This window comes from Poecilia reticulata, chromosome 2, assembly GCF_904066995.2.
Source record: "Poecilia reticulata chromosome 2, P_reticulata-male-v2, whole genome shotgun sequence".
In the NCBI taxonomy this organism is placed as follows: Eukaryota; Metazoa; Chordata; class Actinopteri; order Cyprinodontiformes; family Poeciliidae; genus Poecilia; species Poecilia reticulata.
In genome coordinates, this window is record NC_088831.1 from 957389 (window position 1) to 982737 (window position 25349).

Consider the following 25349-nt stretch of genomic DNA (forward strand, 5'->3'; position numbering starts at 1 on the left):
AAAGGCTAGGGGGGCGCTGACCCGAAAAAGGTTGAGAAACACTGGGTTACATTATGTGGAAAAAGGAACCATGAATTCACCTTAATTTAGACAAAAACTTGTTTTTAGTAACTTTAATAACTCCAAGAAGAAAACTAAACAAAACAGGCATTGTGCAAATTGTACTGCTATTGATAATACTATCTTTAACAGACTGAAAACGTATGAAGGCTCTGAAGAGGCTAAATAATGCAAAGACCCAAAATAAAACCTCTCAACATTGCCAAAAAATTCAAGTCAGTGATTCTTGAGAATAGGGACAAAAGGGGTTTTAATTTTCCCACAATTGTTTTTTTGTTATTTCTCAACCTTATGTATGCCATCCATCCATCCATCCATTTTCTTCCGCTTATCCGGGGTCGGGTCGCGGGGGCAGCAGCTTCAGAAGGGAGGCCCAGACTTCCCTCTCCCCAGCCACTTCTTCCAGCTCCTCCGGGGGAATCCCAAGGCGTTCCCAGGCCAGCCGAGAGACGTAATCCCTCCAGCGTGTCCTGGGTCTTCCCCGAGGCCTCCTCCCGGTGGGACGTGCCCGGAACACCTCACCAGGGAGGCGTCCAGGAGGCATCCTTACCAGATGCCCGAGCCACCTCAACTGGCTCCTCTCGACGTGGAGGAGCAGCGGCTCTACTCTGAGTCCCTCCCGGATGACCGAGCTTCTCACCCTATCTCTAAGGGAGAGCCCAGCCACCCTGCGGAGGAAACCCATTTCGGCCGCTTGTACCCGTGATCTTGTTCTTTCGGTCATGACCCAAAGCTCATGACCATAGATGAGGGTGGGAACGTAGATCGACCGGTAAATCGAGAGCTTCGCTTTTTGGCTCAGCTCTCTCTTCACCACGACGGACCGGTACAGCACCCGCTTCACGGCAGACGCTGCCCCAATCCGCCTGTCGATCTCCCGCTCCCTTCTTCCCTCATTCGTGAACAAGATCCCCAGATACTTAAACTCCTCCACTTGAGGCAGGACGACCCCCCTGACCCGGAGAAGGCACTCTACCCTTTTCCGGCTCAAGACCATGGCCTCGGATTTGGAGGCACTGAGCCTCATCCCGGCCGCTTCACACTCGGCTGCGAACCGCTCCAGTGAGAGCTGCAGATCACGTTCCGATGAAGCCAACAGGACCACATCATCCGCAAAAAGCAGAGATGCGATCCTAAGGCCACCAAAACGGATCCCCTCAACACCTCGGCTGCGCCTAGAAATTCTGTCCATGAAAGTAATGAACAGAATCGGTGACAAAGGGCAGCCTTGGCGGAGTCCAACTCTCACCGGAAACGAGCCCGACTTACTGCCGGCAATGCGGACCAGACTCTGACACCGGTCATACAGGGACCTGACAGCCCGTATCAAAGGGCCCGGTACCCCATACTCCCGGAGTACCCCCCACAGGGCCCCCGAGGGACACGGTCGAACGCCTTCTCCAAGTCCACAAAACACATGTAGACTGGTTGGGCGAACTCCCATGCACCCTCCAGGACCCCGCTGAGGGTGTAGAGCTGGTCCAGTGTTCCACGACCAGGACGAAAACCACACTGCTCTTCCTGAATCCGAGGTTCGACTATCCGACGGACCCTCCTCTCCAGGACCCCTGAATAGACCTTACCAGGGAGGCTTAAGAGTGTGATCCCCCTGTAATTGGAGCACACCCTCCGGTCCCCCTTTTTAAACAGGGGGACCACCACCCCAGTCTGCCAGTCCAGGGGAACTGCCCCCGATGTCCATGCGATATTGCAGAGTCGCGTTAGCCAACACAACCCCGCAACATCCAGAGCCTTAAGGAACTCCGGGCGGATCTCATCCACCCCCGGGGCCCTGCCACCGAGGGTGCCTTATGTATGCAAATATGACAAATAATGTTTTGGAAATGTAAAGATGCTAAGGTGCAGGTTCCCAGTTGCAACCAGTTAAATTACATTTTTAATCGACCTGACCTAGAACGTTGTCATCACCATCTGACAAAAATAAATAAAAAATAATTTTTAATGACCCTAATAGTGATATTTTTACTCATTTTACAGACAAATGTTTCTCAAGAAACAAAAAAACTATTATTTAAAACAAAAAACAAAAAGTCCATCTGACGGAGTTGACACAGAACTGAAGGTGGTGACTACTTATACTTAATTGTCATAATATATAATTTTAGTATTTCTTTAATTGTTTTAAACTATTATAATGTATTGAGTTCTGCTCCTGGACAAGGGCTTTTACAGGCATCATCCACCGACTACAATGTTTAAAATAAAAAAATATTCAGCAAATACCTGGAAAATATACATTGTTGTGCTCACATGACCCAGATTAGTTTAGTCAGATATTTGAAAAAAATATATTTTGTGTATATTTTATTCAAATTTTGTGCTTTATCCATAGGACCTGTTTTGTCCCTATTCTCAAGAATCACTGATATATATATATATATATATATATATATATATATATATATATATATATATATATATATATATAGCTATATAGCTTCTTTGTGTGCTATAGAGTTTCTGTGCTGATGGATTTTTTTGTGAAGCAATAAAAGCTGGTAGCTCTTGAATTGCTACAAAGTAAAGCTGTATTTCCTCCTTCAGCCCACTGGCTGCAATATTGACACCTAGAGATGCCATGAGACCTAAATCCTGAACATCATGGCATGGAGTGCATCCCAGTTTTCCACATCTTGCATATCACCATTTATTTTAGCTTTTAAACTGGTTCTATTGATCCTGTGTCCAGACAGAGGGATAATCAGTAGCCTAGCATCATGACCTGTTTGTTCTGAAGATCCTGCAGCTTCCACTTCTCTTCCTAACATGGCGCCTCCTCACCCTGACTCTCAGACTGATAGGATGAACCAGGGGCGGATCTACTGGGGTGGCATGGGGTGGCAGTTGCCACCCCAAATGAGAGCCTTGCCACCCCTGTTGCCACCCCAGCTGGCGACTATAAATTCAATAAATAGTTATGGGAAATCGGACGTTAAGTGCACAAATCTCTTTTTTCCGATGACATTGAATGCAACACAATGTAACCTGACACCTACTGCTGAGTAGCGGGAAGTGCGAGAGAAGAACAGAGTGCGAGGCAGCAGCATTGATAGGATGGATATAAATTACTGGACTGAACATTGCATGACTTATTGCATGACTTAAGTCATGCGCCATGCTGTCCATTGAGTCAACATTATGGGTGGTCAGAAAATACCACAGTCACGCAAAGAATCTGAAAAATGCACGTAATATTTAGTGGTTAATTCAACCCTATGAATTGGATAACAAGGGCTTCAGATTTAACAGGTGAGGAAAAAGTTTTAACTTAAAGAAAACATTGAAGAAGTGAGCAGTGGGTCAGTTATGCTAGCCTAACTGTTGCTAACCTTCTATGGACTTTGATAACCTTAACATGTTGTCAAAGTCCGGTGTGTTTTGGTTCCGTTGGCACTAAAACAGGTCAACCCGCCCACCAAGTCATCAGTAGAGCAGCTGTTTATTAAATCAGCTAATCAACCGCCGCTGTGCTCAGGCTAAAACTTATTAATAATCTAAATATAGACATCAAGCCTGACAGCATAATGTAACAGACTGGATGTTCTGTTTTAGTGTTTTTGCTAGTTTTTTGTGTGGGAAATGTTTGTTTTTTGGTGTTGATTCCCCTGATCAGTAATCTCTGCTCTATGTGCTCGTTGAGCTGTTGTCTGTCGGACACAGAGAGACTTTACGCTCTGTGTGTCACGTAAAGTCGACACACAGAGCGAGTAAAGGCAGAATAGAAGTGGTGTTTGGTTCTTCACCTGTTTTATCAGCTTTATTGTACCTTTATTGTGGCGCACTGTCTGCATCCGCTGCAATTCATAAAAGTTAAACAAGCGACAAAAACCAAACTAACCATCAGCATATTTAAAATAAAACGATTGACCAATATGAGAGAAATTTGCCTCTTCTTGCATCTTGACAGAACTAACAGAAACAAAATTGTTTATAAATTTGTATCAGAGAATTGATCAAACATCAGTTTTCTCCTCTTTATTTTAAGTCGTATTTAATAGATATATCTGATGACAAATGATGGCGCTACAAATATTTTTGGGACAGATTTCTGCTCGTCCTGCATTGGGATAAAATGGTTTTCTGGACATAACTCAATGAATCACATAGTGACTAATAGCTGCTGTCCAATCCAATAATACATATCAATTAGCAGGAGTATGAAAGACATAAAAATAATTAACTTTTCCTCCAACAGGTTCCAGAGGAATCACCTCAAACCAGACTGGATTTTATTTCAATGTCCTTTGAGTGGAGTGGAGCTATAAAGGTTGAAAAAGGTTATCATTTTGGAGAAAGTCTCATCAACATCAATATTTCCACTAAAAAAGAGGCAAAAAAATTTGTTTGATAAAGAAAAAGCCTTTCAGACTCTGAGCCCAACAGAACCAAACTATTTTTTATATTAGACAATTAATTTAATTTCACATAATTATCGCGGTAGAAGTCATTTGTTTGTTAAATACTTAATGAAACATATTTACCGTGTTTGTTGTAAATGACGTATAGTCACAAAGAACGAGGTAATTAGTCCAAGTTTGTCGTTTATTGAACGTTCAGAAACTACAGCGGCTGTAAAGCACCACAACAAATGTAAACAACCTGAACAGGTGATCAACTCTAAACCACTCGCACATTTTTACTCTCCGTCTCTCTCTGTCATTTAAGCACACCCGTTGCCATGGCAACCGCCTGCGCTCCACAAATCGACCAGAGATTACGTTAAAAACATTCAGTCCGTTAGATATTATGTTCACAGGCTTGATATTTATTTTGCGATCATTAATAAGCCTCTCTGAACACAGTGGTGGTTGATTAGTTCATTTTAAACTCCTGCTCTGCTAGTTATTTTGGTAATGGAACCGAAACGCACAGAATTGCGCAACACCTTGTTGAAACAATAATCACTGAGATTATTATTGTTGTTGAGTCATTATTTTGAACATGTTTTATTGATTTTTGTTGTTGTTCTTTAATAAAGTTACGAACGTTTTCAGCCAGTCAGAGGACGACGTGCTGCTCTCAGAGTCCTGCTGTGTTCAGTTTGTCACCTAATGCTGAGACTCAAAACCTTCCGTGATCGACATGTTGCACCGCTGCTCTAGCAAAGAACAGTTCAGAAACAATATGAAATGAGAAAAAAGCTATTTATTAACTGATTAAGTCTGTTTTAGATTGTTCTTGAAAAACTAATCAGTCACGGCTGCACAGTGAACCCATTAATTTTTAATTTTTTTTTACAGCAGACAGCCGCCCCCCTCTCTTGCTGGTACTGCGTGCCCCCGCGAAATCTTTTTGGGGTACGCAGTACCCTGCCGTACCCCCTTACTTTCACCCCTGCTCATACCCAAATGTGAGGAAATAAGAACATTGCTAATGGGATCTAATTTGGATTTTCTATGTCTAAGTGAAACTTGGCTAAATGATAACATTCCAACTAATATGATTGATGTACCAGGATATCCATGTTTCAGAAAGGATAGAGTTGTGGGGCGAGGAGGGCGAGTATTCATTTACATAAAAGACTTATTTAACATCAATGAGATAGTCATAGATGAGCATATCAATAGAATCGGTATGTTTAAATGTTTGTCTTTCCCCTCGTATGAATTTTAATATTGTGGTGTTGTACAATCCACCATCAAGTTGCAGCACAACTTTTTTATCATAACTTAAAGGAATTGTTAACAGGATTTAGAAACAACAGTGAAGTAATCATTTTGGGGGATTTTAATATAAATTGGATGGACAATAAATTGAAAGAACCACTTGGAGAACTGACAGCAAAATTAGATTTTCACCAGTTAATCAGTAGTCCCTCTCGTATCACTATAAACAATCAAACTTTAATAGATTTAGTTTTTTCAAATAAACCTGGCCGAATCATAAAATCCTATAACTTGGTGTGCGGCTTATCTGACCACAATATTACTCTCATTGCAAGAAAATTATCTCAAAATCGTTTTGTCAGTCGCTATAATACATAGAAACAGACTGTAATACAAATTCCAAGACAGGATGTACACAAATTTGAGGCCAATTTAACTAAGGTTAATTGGGATGACGTTTCCAGCCAGAATCAGATAAATGATTGCTGCAATACATGTATTCTCAATGTTTGTTTACTATGAATAAGTTTCTTAAAACCCATACGAAGGGACGAAGAAAAATACAGCTAACTTGGGTATCGGATGATATTCGGCTATTAATAAAAAAGAGAGACTATGCTCTAAAATCTTTTCTTAAAAATATAAAGGACCACAAGTTGGCTGCTTTTTAAAAGTTTGAGGACCAGAGTAGTTCAATAAATGTACAAATCTAAAGCTAAATATTATGCAAATGTCTCATCAGAAACTGGAGGGAATGGTAAGACGATCTGGAAACAAGTAAACAGTTCACTGAATCCCAATGCAAACACTAAACATAAATATGAACTTGCAAAAGCAGGAAAAACCATAACTGATCCTGCTAAGTTAGCAATAATGTTTAATTATTCTGGAACAACTACTACTGCATTTAGAAAGTAACAATCTTCTGCATCCGCTTCAGTTTGGTTTCAGAGCCATGGTTTTAGGAGCCATGTTGATAAAAATCTGCAAAACTGTTAGATCGAATATAAATTGTTTTAAAATTATTAGACATTGTTTGACACTTGACTGTGCAGAGATATTTTTGAACTCACTGATCCTCACATTTTACCTACGGAGCTCCTGTCTGGTCTCAGTCTAGTCAAACTACTCAAACCATTAGCAAGTCTCTATAATCGGGCCTTAAAGGTTTTATATCAAAAGCCGATTAGATTCCATCACTGTCACATTTTGGTTAAATTTGGCATTTTGGATTTTCCAAATTTTCTAAATTATAATGTATTAAAATTGATTTTTAAGTGTTTAAATTGACTTGCACCTGCACCATTAAGCGACTGCATACAGAGACTGCAGGGCAACAGCAGATCTACCAGAGCAGCTTTAGATTCAAATTGTAAGGTTCTCTTTCGAAGAACCACTTTTTGCTCAAAGTGCTCAGTCTGTGAGAGGATCTGCAGCTTTAACTCACTTCCTGTTCATTTAAAGTCTGTAACCAGTTTTAGTACGTTCAAAAATCTAACAAAACTCTGGTTATGTCAAAAACAGACCTGTACCCATTTTCATTCAAACGAATATGAGCTATCATACCACAAGCTTTAAAGATACGGTTACCAAACCGCAAACAGCATGTCCATAAGCTGCAGGCGTTACCAGTATAGATAGCACAACTATTTAATCAGCTAACAACAACTTGTTTTACTTGTGTTGAGAGATACGGCAAGAAATCGCCCAACGTTCACCTGAACCTGCCCTGACCAATACGTTGCCGGTCAGAAATAGTCAAAAACTGCTTCTTTTTTTATGTCTTATCACTCTGACACCTTGTTTCTCCTGCAACACTCTTTATTGTAGAAGTTGCTGTTGAGTGAAGACTCAACATGAGCCACTTTTTGCATCTATGATGACTTTAAAATAAGACTAAGACATGTAGGAACAGTTTGTCTGCTGTTTGTTACAGCTCCAAAGGAAAGCGGTGCATCTGCTGAAGGCTGAACGGAGCTCACTGAGGTTCATTTGCTCTATTCGTCTGATCTCTCCACCTCTGTCTGTAGTGGAACATCCTAGGTTTGGAGTTAGTTGAGTTAAGGAATTAGGTTTAGAGCCAAAATTATCTAGGATATACTCATGAAGACGATGTAATGCTAACTGTGATGTCTTTTTAGAATACCAGTTCAGTAATCATCCTGACTTTATTTTTTAATTGGTAAACTGCTGCTTTAAAGAGACTTGTCTCTTCCAGGCAGTATGACATCACCTCTTTTTCCAAAATAAAGATTTAATGATCAGTGGCAGCAAGAAGGCTGAAATCTGACAGTAAACAAATGGCATTGCTAGCATAAATATGACTGTAATGTTCTAAATGTTGTTTTTATCAGTAAAACAAGTTATTGTTCCCTTAGGGTTTCTACTAGAAAAATTTAATTATCATAATTATCATGATCTATTAGAAACTTTCCAGTAAAACCAATTAGATCATGTTAATTAACATTTTTTGTTTAACTTTGTGTGCAGCTGCACTGATGATGTCTTTTTATTGTAGCTCCAATACCATGTCACATAGAGCAACAGCCTTTGGCCAGAGGCCTCTTCAGATTCATCTCAGAATCACCATCCTCAGCTTTTTGAAGACACTTGGATGATATCAGTCGCAACATTTAATTTTCCTCTGGAATAAGGCATTTTTGAATTAAATTTTAATTGAATTTTCAATGAGATATTTGTTGTCCCAGCTTTCCCTTGAAGCTAATTTAGCGTACAAAACAGCTCTCAAAAAAGTTTTGATAAAAATTGTATCTTGTCCCATATCTAAGCTATGTTCATTTAACACAACCAGCATGATTTGAAAATATAAAACGGATTGTATGCAGGTTTTCTGACACATTAGTAAGACTGAAGGACTGTTGTTGACATTTACCATCTTTTTCTATTTTTTTTGTGGTACTTTGACAACGTGTTAAACCGTCAGTTTAAGACTTTTTTTTTCTTTTCGTTTTTTAATTCTGTCACACTTTATTCAATTGTTCGCACTTTCACAGATTCCTGAGCAATTACAGCATCAGAAAAACACACACACCAACACTTAGACACACGCTCTCTCTCTCACAAGCGGAGTCCGCGGCTCGTAGCCAGATCCCAGATGCCCTCACGCCTGCACCGCAGACTCTGGAGTTCTTTACAGGCAACGCAAGCACCGTGTGACAAGCTGTTGCGATTATGCGCCTGTCTGCTCCATGTGTAATGTGTTTAGAGGCTGGTGCCATTATGTAATTTGTGGGTAATGACTTGTCCAGACTGGAGCAGAGGAAAGCACAGGAGAGCTGGGAAAGCGTTGAGTGGAGTGCAGCAGCAGGAGGCGCGTGGGTGTTTGAAGCACACACACACAGAAGACGGTCAGAAAAGCTGTGAACAAAGGCGACTCAGCCTCCAGCTGAGATTTATCACTTCTTATCTCCACCTCCACTCTAAATATTGACCTGTTCATGTGTCACACTAAAGCAGCACAAAATCTTCTGTCTGCTCTGTTACCTGATCTTGCATCATGCAAATTTTTTGCAGGCTGAGTTTGTACAATATGGCAGTGTGTGCACAGCCTCCCAGAGTGTGCTTCAGTAATGTTTTCTTCCTGTCCACAGGTATCCACCTTTCTTTGATGACAATCCATTTGGAATCTACCAGAAGATTTTGTCTGGAAAACTGGAATTCCCACGCCATCTGGATTTCTACGTCAAGTAAGCACTAGTCACAGAGCCACTGAAATGTTTGCTCCCCACTGCAATCTGTTTACAGTATCAGTGAATGCTCAGAAAGCATGACTGTGTTCTGCTTCAAGATCTTCAAATAAAACAGTTGAGAAAACAGAGACACAGTAAAAGAAAGACAAAAATCCAAAGAAAGGCAGGAAGAAATGTGGGTTGAAAAAAGAAAACTCAAAGGGAAAGCGGTGAAGACAGACAGAAATACAGACAGAGAGAACAACAGACAGAAAGAGTCAAGAGAAAGATGAAGAAAGACTGACAAACCTTTAACTCATATCTATTCATCCCAATTCTACAAAATACAATTACTCAGATGTCAAAGGAATAAAAGAAAATCTCAAATATTAAAATCAGCTCACACCTAAATCCATGGAGGTAAAAAAAAAAACCTGTACTCAAAGAACAAACATTTGTTTAGGATTTTGTAGGACTGGGTGGAAAGAAAAAAAAAGGGACAAATCTGTTCTTTTCCACGGTGGAGGGTGTTTTGCTGCACCGCCTTCATTCAGTTTATGATTATATTGAAGCTATAAGTGAGGAACAATTAAAGAAATCTGGATAATTTAGTTCTTTGTACCACTGTAGTGTGGCATCTGTAGCCCTTGGATACCATCTATAGATAAAAAGCCAGGCAAGATAAGCACATATTGCACTACAGATAAACCAAACTGCACATTACTGTCTTGAACATTTCAACACAACTTGTCTGTCTCGAGTTCTTCAGCCACACAGCTAACATATTCTTTTGATAACTAATGTAGTATATCCTCATCTTTATTCCTCCTGTGAAGCTGTGCTGCCCTCCATGGAGAGCCAACTCTCACTTTGAGAATCTCTGATTTAAAGCTTTATGTGCCTGGAAATAACACAAATCACATCAAAGCGGCTTGGAGAAGAATACAATTTTCTGTTCGATGGAGGGGAAGTTCGTGTCTGGGATTTTCAGTGATATTTTTTTTTACATTTAGGAATCGGCCACATGGACTCATGTTTGTTACATTAAGGCAGGGGTCCCCAAACTTTTTCCTGTGAGGTCCACATAACTTTTCCCTTCTCTGCTGGGGGCCGGAGTCAGTTTGTAACAGAAAAAGTGTGACGATTGTAGGAGTGCCTAAATGTAAAAATATATTGTTTTCCAGAAAGCACAATCAAATAACCCTCTCTGGGTTCTTCACAGAACAAGTCAGGAAATAAATAATAACCAAATAACCCTATCACATTTATTAGGGTTGAAAAAGAAAAAGTTACCAAGTTTAGATTTAACTGAACTGATTACGGTAGTTCCCGAACTGTAACTGTAACAGTAAAAGTGCTGATCCTTCGTGTTGCTACTAGCATGTGCTAAATCAGTCAGTGGCCCCAACCTGTTTATTACCGCGGACCAGTCAAATTTAACATTTTGTTGCGGCCTGGGGGGCAGAGGGGGAGGGGGGATGAACAGTCAGATAAGGCTTCTGCATGTTGGTGTTCCCACTAAATACTGAATAATATGCCCTATTTGGGTTGTCTTGGCCCTTTTATCACAGCCTGTGGGGTTTTTCCTGACTTGGAACGAGAATACAACCTGCTGAATGAGACAGGTAGCCAATCAGAAAGCGCGGTGACGTCAGAACAGAGGAGAATCCTAAACAGCTGACGTGTCGCGCAACTGGTGGATATCGGAGATGATATGTGGCAATGTTTATTATTGAATCTAAAGGTCATTATTATGTTTATTCAGTTAAAAATGTTAACTATGAAAATCATAGTGCAGCAAATAGAGCGGCTGCTCCCGTCGTCTTTTATCCACTGCCTTTTCTTTTTGTTACGTCTTTTATCTCTTAAAATGACTCCACAAACTATCACTATTGCTTCTACGTTGCCATTTGGTTATTCTAAATTCCCGCTATGCTGGGGGTTTTACTGGATTATCCTCTGGAATCGGGATGTTTGTGACTGGAATCGGTTCGTGTTGCTCCTGCCTTGGACACACGAACCGATCGAACCTGTTGGACTTTTATCAGCTCTGTGGTCACAGAGGTTTGGAGAATCGGCCGACATTTTTAAATCTTTCCGTCTAAACCAGACTTAAGACTCACAAGCTCTACTCATCTCCTCTCGACCGCAGCCCAAACGCTCTGACTCTGGTTGCTATGGTAACATTTACCTGTTCCTTCAAAATAACAGAAGCGCCACAAAAACGAACATTTTACTTTTGTGAAAATTTTAACTCACGATAACGACTAATGGGAGCCCTGAGCTTGTTTCTCTGTAACGAGACGGTTCCATCTGGGAGTGATGAGAGACGATGACACCCGAGGTGTTGTTTGAGCACAGCCTGCTTGGTCTCTACGTGGCAAAGCAGCTTGAAGCTTCATTGCCTCATAGCAGCTGGTCGCCGCATGTTACGCAGAGCGGCTTGTAATGTGGGACTCACCTACCGGTCAGGGATAAATCCATTCTCCTGTCTCTTCTCTGGGCATTTTCCCCTTTGCAAGGAAACTTTAAAAATACATCTGATCTGTTTCTTACTCATTTTGCTGCTTGTGGGCTCAATGTAACCGAGACTTCCAATGATTCACCTCCTGCTAAAGAGCCCCCTGGTGGTTGAAGAAAAATCCACATATAAACGGCTTATAATCCGGAAAATACGGTAAAAAAATAAATAAAATCTGAACGCTCTCTGGGATTGTTCAGGGGGCCGGACCAAATGTGGAGGCAGGCCGGATCCGGCCCACGGGCCATAGTTTGGGGACCCCTGCATTAAGGGGATGCCGCAGCAAATGATCTGCTACAATTGCTGATGGTCTCAGTTCTAATCTGATCTACTTTAGTCACGTTCAGCAAAGAGTCAGAGCGAAGTGTTCCTTCAGGCACTGCTGAAACTCACCAACAGGTGTAGCTGTTCTGTATCTGTCCCTACTGAAGTCACCTCTGACCTCCCGTCATGTTTGAGTGTTTCTAATTGTCCCAGCAACCCTTTGCACATGCTCAGTAAGAACCCTACAGCTAAAGCAGCTTTGGGTGGAGCTAATGACACACCTGACTTGTTCAGAGCTGCTGCTCTATCTCAAAGACACACACACACACACACACACACACACACACACACACACACACACACACACACACGGACTAATTTTGAGTTGCAGGAATGTACAAGATTACAGGACGGGGATCTTGCTGTGAGTGTATGTGCTGTATCTCTGTTACTGTGGAGTAGCCAGACACACACACACACAGCTCCCCTGATAATTGAAGCAGCTCACAGCCGTCCCTAGTAAAGCCATCTATCTTACAGCCTGCAGAGGGATTTTTTATATTTCCAACATTTTTATCACATTTCCACAGTTCCACGTCACACACTCCCATCCATCAAGCATTAAGAGGCCTTCCAGAGGCTGCAGGCAGCACACTGCCTCTGCTGCAGCACAGCATAATCACAGAGACAGGAAAAAGCCAGCAGGACTGGGCATTAATCAGGAAGTCAGCTTCTATTAGCAGCATTGTTATGAACTTGTGGACTCTGCATTGAGCCGAAGCTTTAAGCTCCTCCAGCTCGTCATGTGTGTGTGCTGGAGTTTAGCTCAGGTCTATGGATGGAGGAGCTGCACCTCAGTTTGTGGCATTGGTAAAATATGAAACATTCAGGTGTTTCATTACACAAGAACAGTTTACTTTAAAGAGTTTTAATATTCAGTCGTCCTGCATGTTCTGGGAAAGTTAATTATATTTTGCAGACATTACTTGTCTTTCTTTCTTTGCTAGATTTCTTCTTTCTTTGTTTCTGTTTTTCTGTCTTTGTATTTCTTTCTCTCTGTATCTTTCTTTCCATTTATTTTTTCTGTCATTCTTTATTTCTGTCTCTTTCCATCTTTGTCTTTCTTTCTGTCTTTGACTCCCTGCCTTTCCTTCGGTCTTAATTTCTGTCTATCTTTGTTTCTGTCTCTTTTAATCTTTTTGTTTTTCTGCATCTACATTTCTTACTCTCTTTCCATCTTTAGCTGTCTGTCTTTCTGTTGGAGTTGGGAGTAGAGATGTGCCGATCAGGTATTTTCCTGCCGCTATCGATACCGATCACCCATGAGGGCCGATCACAGATACCGATCACCGATACCGATCACATAATTGTTATTATTATTATTTTTTATTATAAACACTACCGGTTACATTATGTGGAAAAAGGAACCATGAATTCACCTTAATTTAGACAAAAACTTGTTTTTAATAACTTTTTCCAATCCAAGAAGAAAACTAAACAAAACAGGCATTGTGCAAATTGTACTGCTATCAGTAATACTATCTTTAACAGACTGATAACATATGGAGGCTCTGAAGAGGCTAAATAATGCAAAGAGCCAAAATAAAACCTCTCAACATTGCCAAAAATATTCAAGTATAAAACTTAACATTCAAAGGCAAATACAGGATCCATTACAATAAACAATCCTGAGTTACTGAATGAAAACTTCCTGTTAGCATGGCGGCTAGCTGATTACTGCTAGTTCTGAGTGGCTGTTTCTGACTGAGCGGAGTAATTATGCAGAGCAGGGAGGAGATCAATTATTTTTTCAGAGATTATCTGTCTCATGTTAGGACAGCGAAAGTTTTAATACGTATGTAAAATGTATTTTTTAGGTTAGATGCTGCAGCTTTAAGCAGAGGTTCGGTGTGAGAGTCACTACCAGGTGGAGCAGAAGCGGCGCTCCGTCTGTGAAATATTACTACCTGTAGCATAGCAGCGGTTCAACAGCGAGAGCAGAACCAGCGTCTTACATCGCAGCTCCAAGACTTAAATAATTTTGCGGGTTATTTGTTTAGCTTTTTGACCGTCATGCTAATAATCCGGGTGAGTGTTTGTAGCTGTGCGCTGCTTTACCTGCTATCTGATCCTCCATGTCTTTTTTACTGCAGTGAGCCTCGATGTAGCCAAACTCCGTCAAGTATGGCATTGTTTTTATGTCGTATTAGATTCGTCGTGTTGATGCATTTTGACCTGCTTCAATTTTCCGCCACAACACGCATTCACAACTTCCCCATTCACTCAGTGCGTTATAGTTCCACATCGCTTAGGATTTGTTGCTGCGCGTTTGCGCAGAGTGAAGGAAAGAGGAGACCAGCTGCACAGGCAGGCTGAGAAATGAGATGCAGGTGATCGATATCAGCAACAAGAACCAATAATCACCGATCATGCACTTTTTCACGAAAATCGGCCCGATTATGATCAGTGACCAATCGATCGGCACACCTCTAGTTTGGAGTCTGGATATGTTATTTTCCTGCAGGATGTTTTGATTCCACCTTTGCAGTCCTGAGCCAACCTGCCAAGAAAAGCAGGAACATGAATGACCCTCGATAACCTTTCAAGCCACTCATACAAGAGAGTGTCAGCTACTTGGTGTGAGAGCTCCAAGATTATATGCATCAAACTGAGACTGAACCAGCTCTAAGTGACGGAAATAACAAAACATGTCATTTGGAGTTTGGCGCTGATTCTTTGTTTAGGCCGTCTCATCCCAAGCAGCAATAAACTGAGCCGTGCTGGGAGAACTGCAACATTCTGCATCGTCTGCAAACTGGGACTTAGTGAATAACTCACAGCAAACGCAACTCCAACAGTAAACACCCAAATATCTGAGCGAAATTACATGTTCCATCTGCTCCTGTGTTAGAACCACCGTAAACAAAAGGAGCGATAAAAGGCGTAAAATGAACTGCGTTTCTCGTTTTCTTCTTTTTCTTTTAGTATCTTAACAATGTTCTGATGAATTTCAGCGGGAGACAAAAACACAAATATTTTCCTTTTGGAATAGATGAAAATGTAACACCTGCCTCAGATTGAGACAAACACTCAGAAACAGCTGATGTGTCAACATCTGTATTTATGAGCGTTCCTGTATCTCATTGGATGTGAGATACACACCTTCATCTAGAGCTCGCCGCTCAACAGCAGCAATTACATTTCATTCCTAAACTTCATTCTTCCTTTTCTGTGAATTAATATTCATTTCACCACCTTTTAATGCCTCCGCAAGTCTTCATTGGAGTTTTTTTATTTTGGAAGCAACCCTTCATGCTCTTTCACAAGCTGTCAAACTTCTTTAAAAAAGGACCCATTTGTCGTTTTGATAGTGCAGCGAGGACATCAGGACAGTCTGAGAGGGAACGGTCCTTCAGATACACACTTTGCACTGTAGATTCACTGACTTGTTTCTCTTCTCCCTCCAGAGACCTCATCAAGAAATTTCTGGTCATTGACCGAGCCAGACGGCTAGGCAACATGAAGGTGAGCTGGTTAGACTTCCCGTCTCCCCGAACCACGTGGCAGCTCGCTATGTTTCATACCTTCGCTAGACGGCGTGACGTCAACAGTCTGAGGACCAGGACAGTAAAGGAAGGGCTGCGCCACATGGTTCCAATTACTCGCAAATGAGAGGAAGTGTACCAAAAAGGCTGACTTGTGTTTTTGCAATTTTAAAAGGCTGGACGACTGAATTAAATGCAAATGATGACATTTCCTGAGAGAAACATCATTTCATTCATTCAAACTCTCAGGCCTGATGGCCAAAAATCAATTTTAGAGAACGTACAGCCAGTATGAAGAAGGAACTGCTGCTGTCAGCAATCTGGGAAGGCTTGCAAGAACATAAGGATGTAAAGTGTTGCCCTCCTTTCAGATTTCTTATGTTTTTATTTTGTAATGCCTTTGTTCATCAAACACATTTACATTTTAAGCAAAAATAACCCACTTGAATACAAGAATAAGTTCCCAAATAATGAGTGCATTTATTATATGCAAAAAAAATAAGTTAATTATTCATAATTTAACTATGGTTAAATTATTTATAATTGTATTTAAATTATTAACTGTTACAACTGAAGGGTAACATGGGTAACTTTATTTTGCTATTAAATGGCACTATGTCCCTGGAAATCGCATAATATTGCCTCTTTCAAATTCAAAAATACTTTATTAATCCCAAAGGGAAGTTAAATTAAAGAAGTGAAAAGAACAGATGACAGACAAGTTGAGTCTAGAAAGGGTTACAGTTATTCCTAAGGCTTTTTCACTCCAGTGTTTCCCAGTGGATCCATATTGGACCTTAACTTTGAAATAATTGAGAAAAAAATTCACTGAAAGAGTCTGTGGATGTTGGGATTTCCTTTAATAACAGGATCATATTTAGGTCAGTGTTAATGTACATGAAAAATAAAGCCAAGATCAAAGGTACACACAGACGTCCAGATGCCTGAAGTCGTCCTTACAGACAATTAGCTGTAGAAATTGTCTGATTTCAGTCTATTTCTGCTGCATTCATTCAACTCTGGCAAAAATGGAAGTGTGTAGATTTCCATTCCAGATGGATATGTTGAGTATTTTAATGAAAGTTAGTGAGAGGAGGTGCTCTTAAAAAACTAATAGCTGACTGAAGCCACAGATTAACTCCACATAATCCCAGACAGCAAGATATTGATTTGAGAATGGTAGGATGCCTCTGGAGAAGTCACAGCCCTCATTAACACCGCTCACTTATTGATGCATAGAAGCTCAACAATGCTGCCAGACTTTTACAATCTGCTTTGCTTTGTTATTAAATTGTTGCTTTAGTACAGAGAAGATTAAACGGTTCACTAAATTTCTCAGTTCAGTTGTCATATTTTAAATAATGTCTATTAGGAAAAGCATGAGGACAGTTAAAGAATTTCTGTTCTGATTCTATGTTTCATATGACCTGTGGTATCACCTGGTGTGTCAGCTCCTTCAACTTGATATATGACTATGTTATGCCTTTCTTCTGGCTCTTGGATTAACCCATCAGCAGCTGTTAGATGTCAACTCGTACATTACAGATGTGAGCACAGTGTCATGGTTATGAACCTCCCTGTTTCCTGTTTCAGAATGGAGCAGATGATGTGAAAAAGCACCGATGGTTCAAGACTGTGGACTGGGAAGCTGTTCCTCTGAGGAAACTGAAGGTAGGTTTGCTCCCAGAAAATATATTCTTAAGAACCTTTAGGTTAAAACCAACTTGTCCAGGGGAGTAGTTTGGAATTTGCATGATGACTATCATCAAATTCAATGTCTTCTTTTCTTAATGTCTTCTTTTCTTGTTTGTATTTTTGTGCTAGGTTCTGCTTAGAGACTTCTTAAAATGACATTGTGTATTTTCAGTTTGCTAGTCAGTGTTTCTTGTGTATCTTCTTGGTCTGGTTCTGTGTAAACCAGCCAGGCTCATAGCCACAAAGGACTGGAAAGTAAACCAAGTAAAAGTTAAACATGACAGTACTTGATGGTTAGGAAAAAATGAAAACTTCAAACCTTATTAATATATTTTAAAATTTTAATTTAGGGGTGAAACTCAACATCAATGGGCAGCTATTACTAGCTAACCTAAAGCTAACTAATTAAGGCTTTGCTACCTACCTTGAGATTAAGCACTTTTATCCTTTAAAAATCACTATTAATTATACAACATAAATGTAAAATATAACTTTATAAATATAACTTTATAAAACATGTTTTATAAAGTTAAAACAGTCAAATAGATATGACTGTTTTAACTGGTAGTTGTGATGTCTTTCACAATTAGTAGCTCTAAGTTAGCTGGAATTGCAGCTTCCAGATCTACAGGTTGGATATACTAGGTCTAGAAGCTAATCTGTAGCTACAAGACTGTAGATCAGTGTTTCTCAACCTTTTTTGGCCCAGCGCCCCCCCAGCCTCTATCCAGGTCCCTCACCGCCCCCACCAAAGAATTTGTAGGCTACTTTGCACTGACTATTATTATATCATTAATATTACTATCACTATTGTAGATGTTTTAATTCTTATGCTTGTTTCTGTATTTATCATCAAAATAATTTCCCAGACAACATAAAAGCCATGTGAATAGAAATTATTTTCACAGGCGTCTGAAAAATGCAACGAACATTCAAATTAAAATTTGTAGGTCTAACAGCCAATCAGAGTGGAGAAATATTCTTATTTTGTGCCATTTTCTAGTTGTTAAATATTCCACAAAATGACCAGATAAAAGATGTTCAACATGCCAGTTTAAACTTTGAACTATTTGCAAACCGACTGAGCTGCAACATTAAAACATGGATAGAACTGTAACTACATTAATCATAACTCTTCTTCTCTTCAGTGTTTGTCAGTTTCTGGTGGTGCAGCTCTGTGCTGCCTTCAGGAGAATGGGACATCAGAGTATCATCCATAAAACTTCACCCACATGGCATTTATTGTTCAAACCAGAGCTTTCAGTGGAAAAACTAAAGTTCCAGATCCTTTTAATGCCATAGAAATATGAGACAGAAACATGGATTATATCTTTATATAGACCTGTCTATTGATTATAGATTAATAGTTTTACTGGACAGAAATTACAAAGAACAAATCTGGTTCTTAATCAAATCCTAATGAGTCAAATTGAAAGTGTCATGGAGTCATCAGCCTCATGACATTAACACTGACATGAAAAATGATATTGAAGAAATAAATATATCAAATCTAATTAAAAACATAAATAAGTGATCAGTTCTTTACTGTTATGGTCTGTAAGATATATTTATTCTCAGTACTAGATGTGGTCTCAACAAACCCATGACATTTCAACAATATTATTTTACCTTTTATCTGGAAATATTGTCTGTTTATTCTTGCCATACAGTCTCTGTATTAATTATTGCTCTAAAGGTCTTGCCATACCAGTTTATTCCTCTGTATTTACTTTAGTTTCTTAGTTTATTCTTGCATTTTGTTCTTCATTCATTTCCATTTAGTTTAATTTGATTAGTTTTATCCTCTCTTGGTTTATTGCTATGTCCACTTTAGTTTCTTTCCTGTTCCATCCATCCATACATTTTCTTCCACTTATCCGGGGTCGGGTCGCGGGGGCAGCAGTTTCAGAAGGGAGGCCCAGACTTCCCTCTCCCCAGTCACTTCTTCCAGCTCCTCCGGGGGAATCCCAAGGCGTTCCCAGGCCAGTAGAGAGACATAGTCCCTCCAGCGTGTCCTGGGTCTGTCTTCCCCGAGGCCTCCTCCCGGTGGGACGTGCCCGAAACACCTCACCAGGGAGGCGTCCATGAGGCATTCTTTCCTGTTGCTAGATTTATTTTATCATTTATTGACCATCAGTAATCTTCACTCATCAGCTGCTGCGCCGCCTAATCGTCATGTGTTTCACATCATGTGTTGATTTTTTTCACTGTTCAGCTTCGGATTCTCTGTTTTTATGCCATAATTCACATCTAGTTCGTCGCTCCGTTTTATGTCCCGCTTCTCCTGTTTCAGAGTTTTGCGCAATGTGAACGTCTTTTTTTTTAACCCCTAAGGTGCAGGGCGGTCGGGAAACGTATCGATGGGCAAAAGGCAGACTGACATAAACCTTTTAAAACAACGGAAACAATTTCTGCATTCTGATAATTGAAATTTAAAAGTGCTGTGTTGTTCTATCACCCCGTTTCATACCGGACCACTTACAGCTCCGTGTTAACGCTATAAAATGAACGCTCTCTATTGTGGTATCACCCATGGAGGGATTTCTTTATTTAAATGGGTTCATTTTTCAGAGGGATACTCAGTGAGGGTATCGTGATTTTAGCTACCAGTAGCAGGAGAACGGAGCTGCACCACGAAGCTAACAGAAGCTACAAACACTGAAGAGAAGAAGAGCTGCCATCGATACAGTTGCAGCCAAGCATGATTTAATGTTACACAAGACAGTTTTACCAAGTTGCTCAAAGTCTAAACTGGCATTGTTGCGCATTTAAGGTGTAAAGTTTACCTTCGACCAAACGCCCCCCAAAGGAATCCCATCGCCCCCCTTTTGTAAAAATGTCCGCCAGCGCCCCCTGGGGGGGCGGTACCGCTACTGTAGACGTAGATTACTACAGTCTAGTAAGCTGTAGCTCTGACAAACAGCAAGGCCAAGTTTTTGTCAACTTCTGAATACAGCAGTGTGCTGCTTGAAGATATGTCTGTCCTGTTAAAAAAATAAATGAAATAAAATTCAAAACCGAAAATATCAGTCGACTTCAGTTTTTTATTGACAGCAAAACAATTTGAACAGGTTTTCTTTGCAGTCTAGTGCAAAGTGAAATCTAGTGAAATTTGAAGCATTTATGCATATTTCAAGTCTAAGTATTAAAAAATGGATTGGGGACACACAAACGTCCATCTCTCAGTTCAATGTTTAATTAAAATCTGACGTCTGCAGAAACTTTGTATTTTGAAAACTCAGGAACGGAGGGTTTGAAAATGTGTAGAAACCCTAAGAGAGTCTCTTATTGCAATGAATGGGGATTGTTGCATGTAATGGATTCAGATCAGTACAGAGCACAGTAATAAGGACATTTTATTCAAATATTTTATTTCATATCTTATCTTACACACATGTAGCACTTTCCTCCTGCTCTCTGTGGTATGTGGAAGTCGCTCAGCATTAATACAAACTCAGCCTCTTCCTGGAAACAGGACTGAAGATCTTTCCTCTCCTTTGTAGCTGTATGAAAGACTCCCTGCTGCTCTGACAACATCAGATCTGATTCTGCTACAACTTCCACCAAAGTAGGCCGTGTAGAGGGACAGCCTTAGGTTCAAGATGACTTAGCTGTAACCTCTCTTTCTGGGTGGATTACAGGCTTTGCAGCAATGTTTGCTCTGGCTGCCTGATAAGAGGGCAGAGATGGCCTGAAGGTCTGCAGCACCTAACCCAATCTCTGAGCCCCATTGTTGGCCTGAGTGAGTGCATTTCTGTCACAGAAATGGAACACAATCATTTATTGGGAAATTTTATAGCTTTTCCGCCTCATTGTGCTGTTCCTCTGAAAGAACCTGATGGCTAGTGAGGCTCCAGTTCAGCCGACTCTTACTGGACTTGGTTACTGACATTCATAGAGCCTCACTTTGGTGTTTAGAACTGAATCATTCTCATGTCTTCATGTTGCTTTTCAATACAGTTTGTAAATCGAGGTATTTTGACGTTTTCAGTTCACAAACAAAAATCAGACAAAGACGACCTGAATAAATACAAAAAGCTAACTTCACACCTGCCTCTATATGAAACAGTAATTGCCCCCAAATCATATTTGTCACACTGGAAGGCCCTTCAGATATAATTCCAGACTTTAACTAGGCCATTTTCTTTAGTTAGTTTTTTTTCTACCCATGGACTAGCTGTTGTGCCTCAGATCACTGTCCTGCTGTAGTGAGCCTGAGTTGGAAGGTCACTAACCATTAAACCCAGCTTGTTCTCATTCTGTTCTCCTGCATCCTCAGCCTCCAATAATTCCTAAAGTGTCTCATGAGGGCGATACATCCAACTTTGATATGTATCCAGATGACGACTGGAAGAAAGACCCTCCTGTGCCTCCGAAGGACCTGGAGATCTTCAGGAACTTCTAAGGACGACTGATGGACGAACTCATTGAGTTGTAAAGCTGCTGCTCCTGCTACTATCATGGAAATTTCATCACTTTATCAAAAGCAGGAGAGTCCCATCTTTTCCCTTAACATTGAACCCTAAAATAAGAACTACAGATGACAAATGCCGTGACGTATGAAACCACTCAAATTTATAGTTTTTTCCATTTTTATTTATCAGAATTCAGTCACATCGTTACTGTTTGAACTTTATATATATATATATATATATATATATATATATATATATATATATATTTTTTTATTTTTTTTTTTTTTTTGGAGTGTTTTTTTTCTCTGAGCCTGTTCATATGCAAAAAATGTTTCTTTTAAAACCAAAAGACTGTTACTTTCTAGAATATTCAGGTCTTTTTTATATCGTCATGTTTTCTAGTTTGTCTCTTTTTAAAATGTCCATGAAGTCCTGTTGAAGATGACTCCAGACTGGTGCTGGCTGACTTCTCGTACTGTACGTGCTCAGACACTTTACTGGAAAACGCGTGACAGGTAGCTCTCAGGAAGGTGCCTTACATCAGTGTGATGCAGACGATGTCAGTCATGTAGACTTCCCTTGACGTCCATCCTCATGGTCGGCCTAATCCAAGTACATGTGAGGATGTGTTAAGAGCAGATTGCTGAACATCCTTGGCTCTTGTCTGTTATTTGCCCTCATACCTCTGCAGCAGCTTCCATTACAGCCAAAGGACTTGGATATGGTGAAAACCTCATCTCTACATCTTCTGTACAAAAACACATGACTGTTTTTATCTCTGTGGAACTTTAGATCTGACTAATCTTTTCCTGTTTTATATCACCTAAATTATTTCTATTTGCTAGGTGCCACAATAATGAGAAATTTTTTTGTAGCTTTCTTGAAATTCATAGGTTTACACACACTAAGAATAATATTACTTTAGTCAAACAGGAATCTTAAAATCCAGGCAAGAAGGTCTGGCATCCTGCAACTTTTTGATGTTTTCCTGGTCCAACACACCTTAATGAAATGACTGAATTTCCTTCCCAGTGTGCAGTCAAGTTTTCCACAGTCCTGGTAACAACCTCATTATTTGACTCAGATGTGTTGAAGCAGAGACACATCTGAAAGTTGCAGGACACCGGCCCTCAAGGCCTGGATTTGACAACCCCTGACCCAGAAGATGATGTAAGCCTCTAATTTAATTTAACAAAGGCACAACTGTGAGTGTATTTTAAGGAATTTTTGCATCCGAATCCAGATGAAGGTTCCAAGTTCATCGGCTCAGTTATCTGCAGGTATGAACTGCACTGGGAACTCTGGAACCAAAGCCAGACCTTGTTAAGATGACCCTGAGGCTGGTTATCCACAGCGATGTCTGGACCGACATGGGCTGAAAGGCCACTCAGAGAGGAAGAAGTCATCAGTCAACATTAAATGCCAGATAGTTTGCAAATGTGCCTGGTAACAAAGATGCTCATTTCTGTGTTATGATGGAACTTAAATTGTAGTGTTTGGACATAATGACAAGGATTACACTTGGAAGAATACACCATCCCAACTGTGTAGTTGGGGGTGTTTTGCTGCAGGAGGAACTGGTGCACTTCACAAAATAGATGACATAACGAGGAAAGAACGTTATATGAAAATATTGAAGCAACATCTTTAGAGATTAACGAGGAAGTTACAGCTTTGACACAAATGGCTCTCCCAGACGGACAGTAACCCTCAGTATACCATCAGATTGGCTACAATGCGACTTGAGGACAACAAAGTCCTGATCTCAATCCCAGAGGATGTCAGACATAAAACAGTTTGTTTGAGCAAGAAGGCTTTCAAACCTGATCCAGTTCTGTCAGAAGGAATGGGTCCAGTTTCCAGCAAACCGCTGTGACAAGCTTGTGAAAGGAAATTCAAACGTTTAACAAGGCAAGTCTACCAAATGTAAAGTAAGTATTGCTTTGGTCTATGGAAACCTCCAAATTCGAATAAAGTCATGAAGGTTGATCTAAACACATATTTCTCATTATTCTGGCATTTACAATGACTATTTTAATTAAACTTAACTAATGTGAAATAGAAAACGTTTGGTCTGATTTCATGTGAGTCACAGAGGACAGGTTATGTGTTTTTATGCAGTGGATGGAAGTATCTGGTTTCCACTGTATATCCTACACATATTTCACATTTTACCACCAACTTTCATTTATTTCATTAGGGTTTTATGCAAAAGACAAACACAGTGTCATGCATCATTGTGAAGTGGAAAGATTTTGTAAATAAAAAATCTGCAAAATGTATGCGTTTTTATTCTTGTATCCATGTCTACCTGTAGTTCCAGCTGCAGGCCTGCAGGGGGATCTCTGCATTTTTTGTGGAACTTCTTCACCAAGCAACTCTCAGATTGGATGGAGGTTGCCATGGAGACAACAGTTCCCCACAGCAGCATACTGCCACCACCTTGTTTCATGGATGAATACAAACAACTTTTCAGAGCACTTTAGAAACCGTTTAGTCTTTGAATCACTTCATGACAGTGGTCTACTTTGTGTTGGTCTATTGTCCCAATAAAATGCATTGCAGCTTGTCAAAAAGTATTAACATGGAGATGAACACTTATGACCAGGTGCTGTTACCTCGCAGTCCCAGCTGCTCTGTATGGACCTTCACTCACTTATGTCATGTTGGTCCTCTGGTATTTCAGTATAATAATGGTGCTTTGTTCTGTAGTCAATAAACCACATTAATGTGTAGATTATTGGAAAATGCTGACTTTTTGGTCCTTTACGTATAACTTGAAAAAGAAAACCACTTTCCCTTTGAGATTTTTCCACTTCAGATAATGATACATCAGATGTATCACATGCTCACTATTAGTTTCTGCACAAAGAGCTTCATTCCAACAGCCTGATTCTGTTTAACTGAATCCATTAAAAAGTTATTTACTATAAGAAAACTGGGTCAAAGGAACCAGGAACTAAAAATGTTTTTGGATAATCTTTGGCCTCACCCCAGATCATGTTTATTGCTTATTATTATGATGGGCTTGTGAGAAAATGGGAAATAAAAGTATACAGAACTGTTCTTGATTAATCTTTTTTAGTTGCTGAGCTTTCCAAGCATCTCATGTTTGTGTGAAATGTTTCATGAATGGAAATGAGAAGTAGACTCGTCTTTTTTCATCGTCTCCTGTCCATCCTCTTCCTTTTGTTTTCTCATCTCAGCGTCTCTGTGAAGGCCAGCCACTCTGCCTCACATTCAAGCAAAGCATTTTTATAAAATGAAAGTAGCACATTTGGGAAATAAAGCTTTCACAGACGTTTAAAAGCCTCTGTGGCTGAGGTTTTTATGGTGTAGTGCAGCTAATCCCCAAGCTCAGATTTCAGCATGAATACACAGCGAGGCAGACAGAACAGAGTCATCGAGTTCTTTTCAGATAACGTACTATTCATCTGCACACAAAGAAGCAACAATATATGGTGACTAATGCTATAATCTGCCGTTATCCATTTCCAGATTCAACTTGTTTATATGAAACAGTAAAACTAGAG

General features: G+C 40.1%; 1 protein-coding gene across 5 annotated transcripts in view; it reads left to right on the forward strand.

Moving 5' to 3' along the window:
- prkx (protein kinase X-linked) overlaps positions 1 to 24098 on the forward strand; it is a 50607-nt gene extending 26509 nt beyond the window's left edge. For 2 of the 5 annotated variants that reach the window (XM_081614376.1, XM_081614371.1), the window contains exons 6-9: positions 9299 to 9394; positions 15629 to 15686; positions 17300 to 17377; positions 21681 to 24098. In XM_081614376.1, coding sequence (XP_081470502.1) covers positions 9299 to 9394; positions 15629 to 15686; positions 17300 to 17377; positions 21681 to 21806 — 358 coding nt within the window. In that variant the 3' untranslated portion in view covers positions 21807 to 24098. The other 3 variants (XM_081614377.1, XM_081614379.1, XM_081614381.1) reach the window with 3 other exon arrangements.
- The last annotated feature ends 1251 nt before the right edge of the window (positions 24099 to 25349 follow it).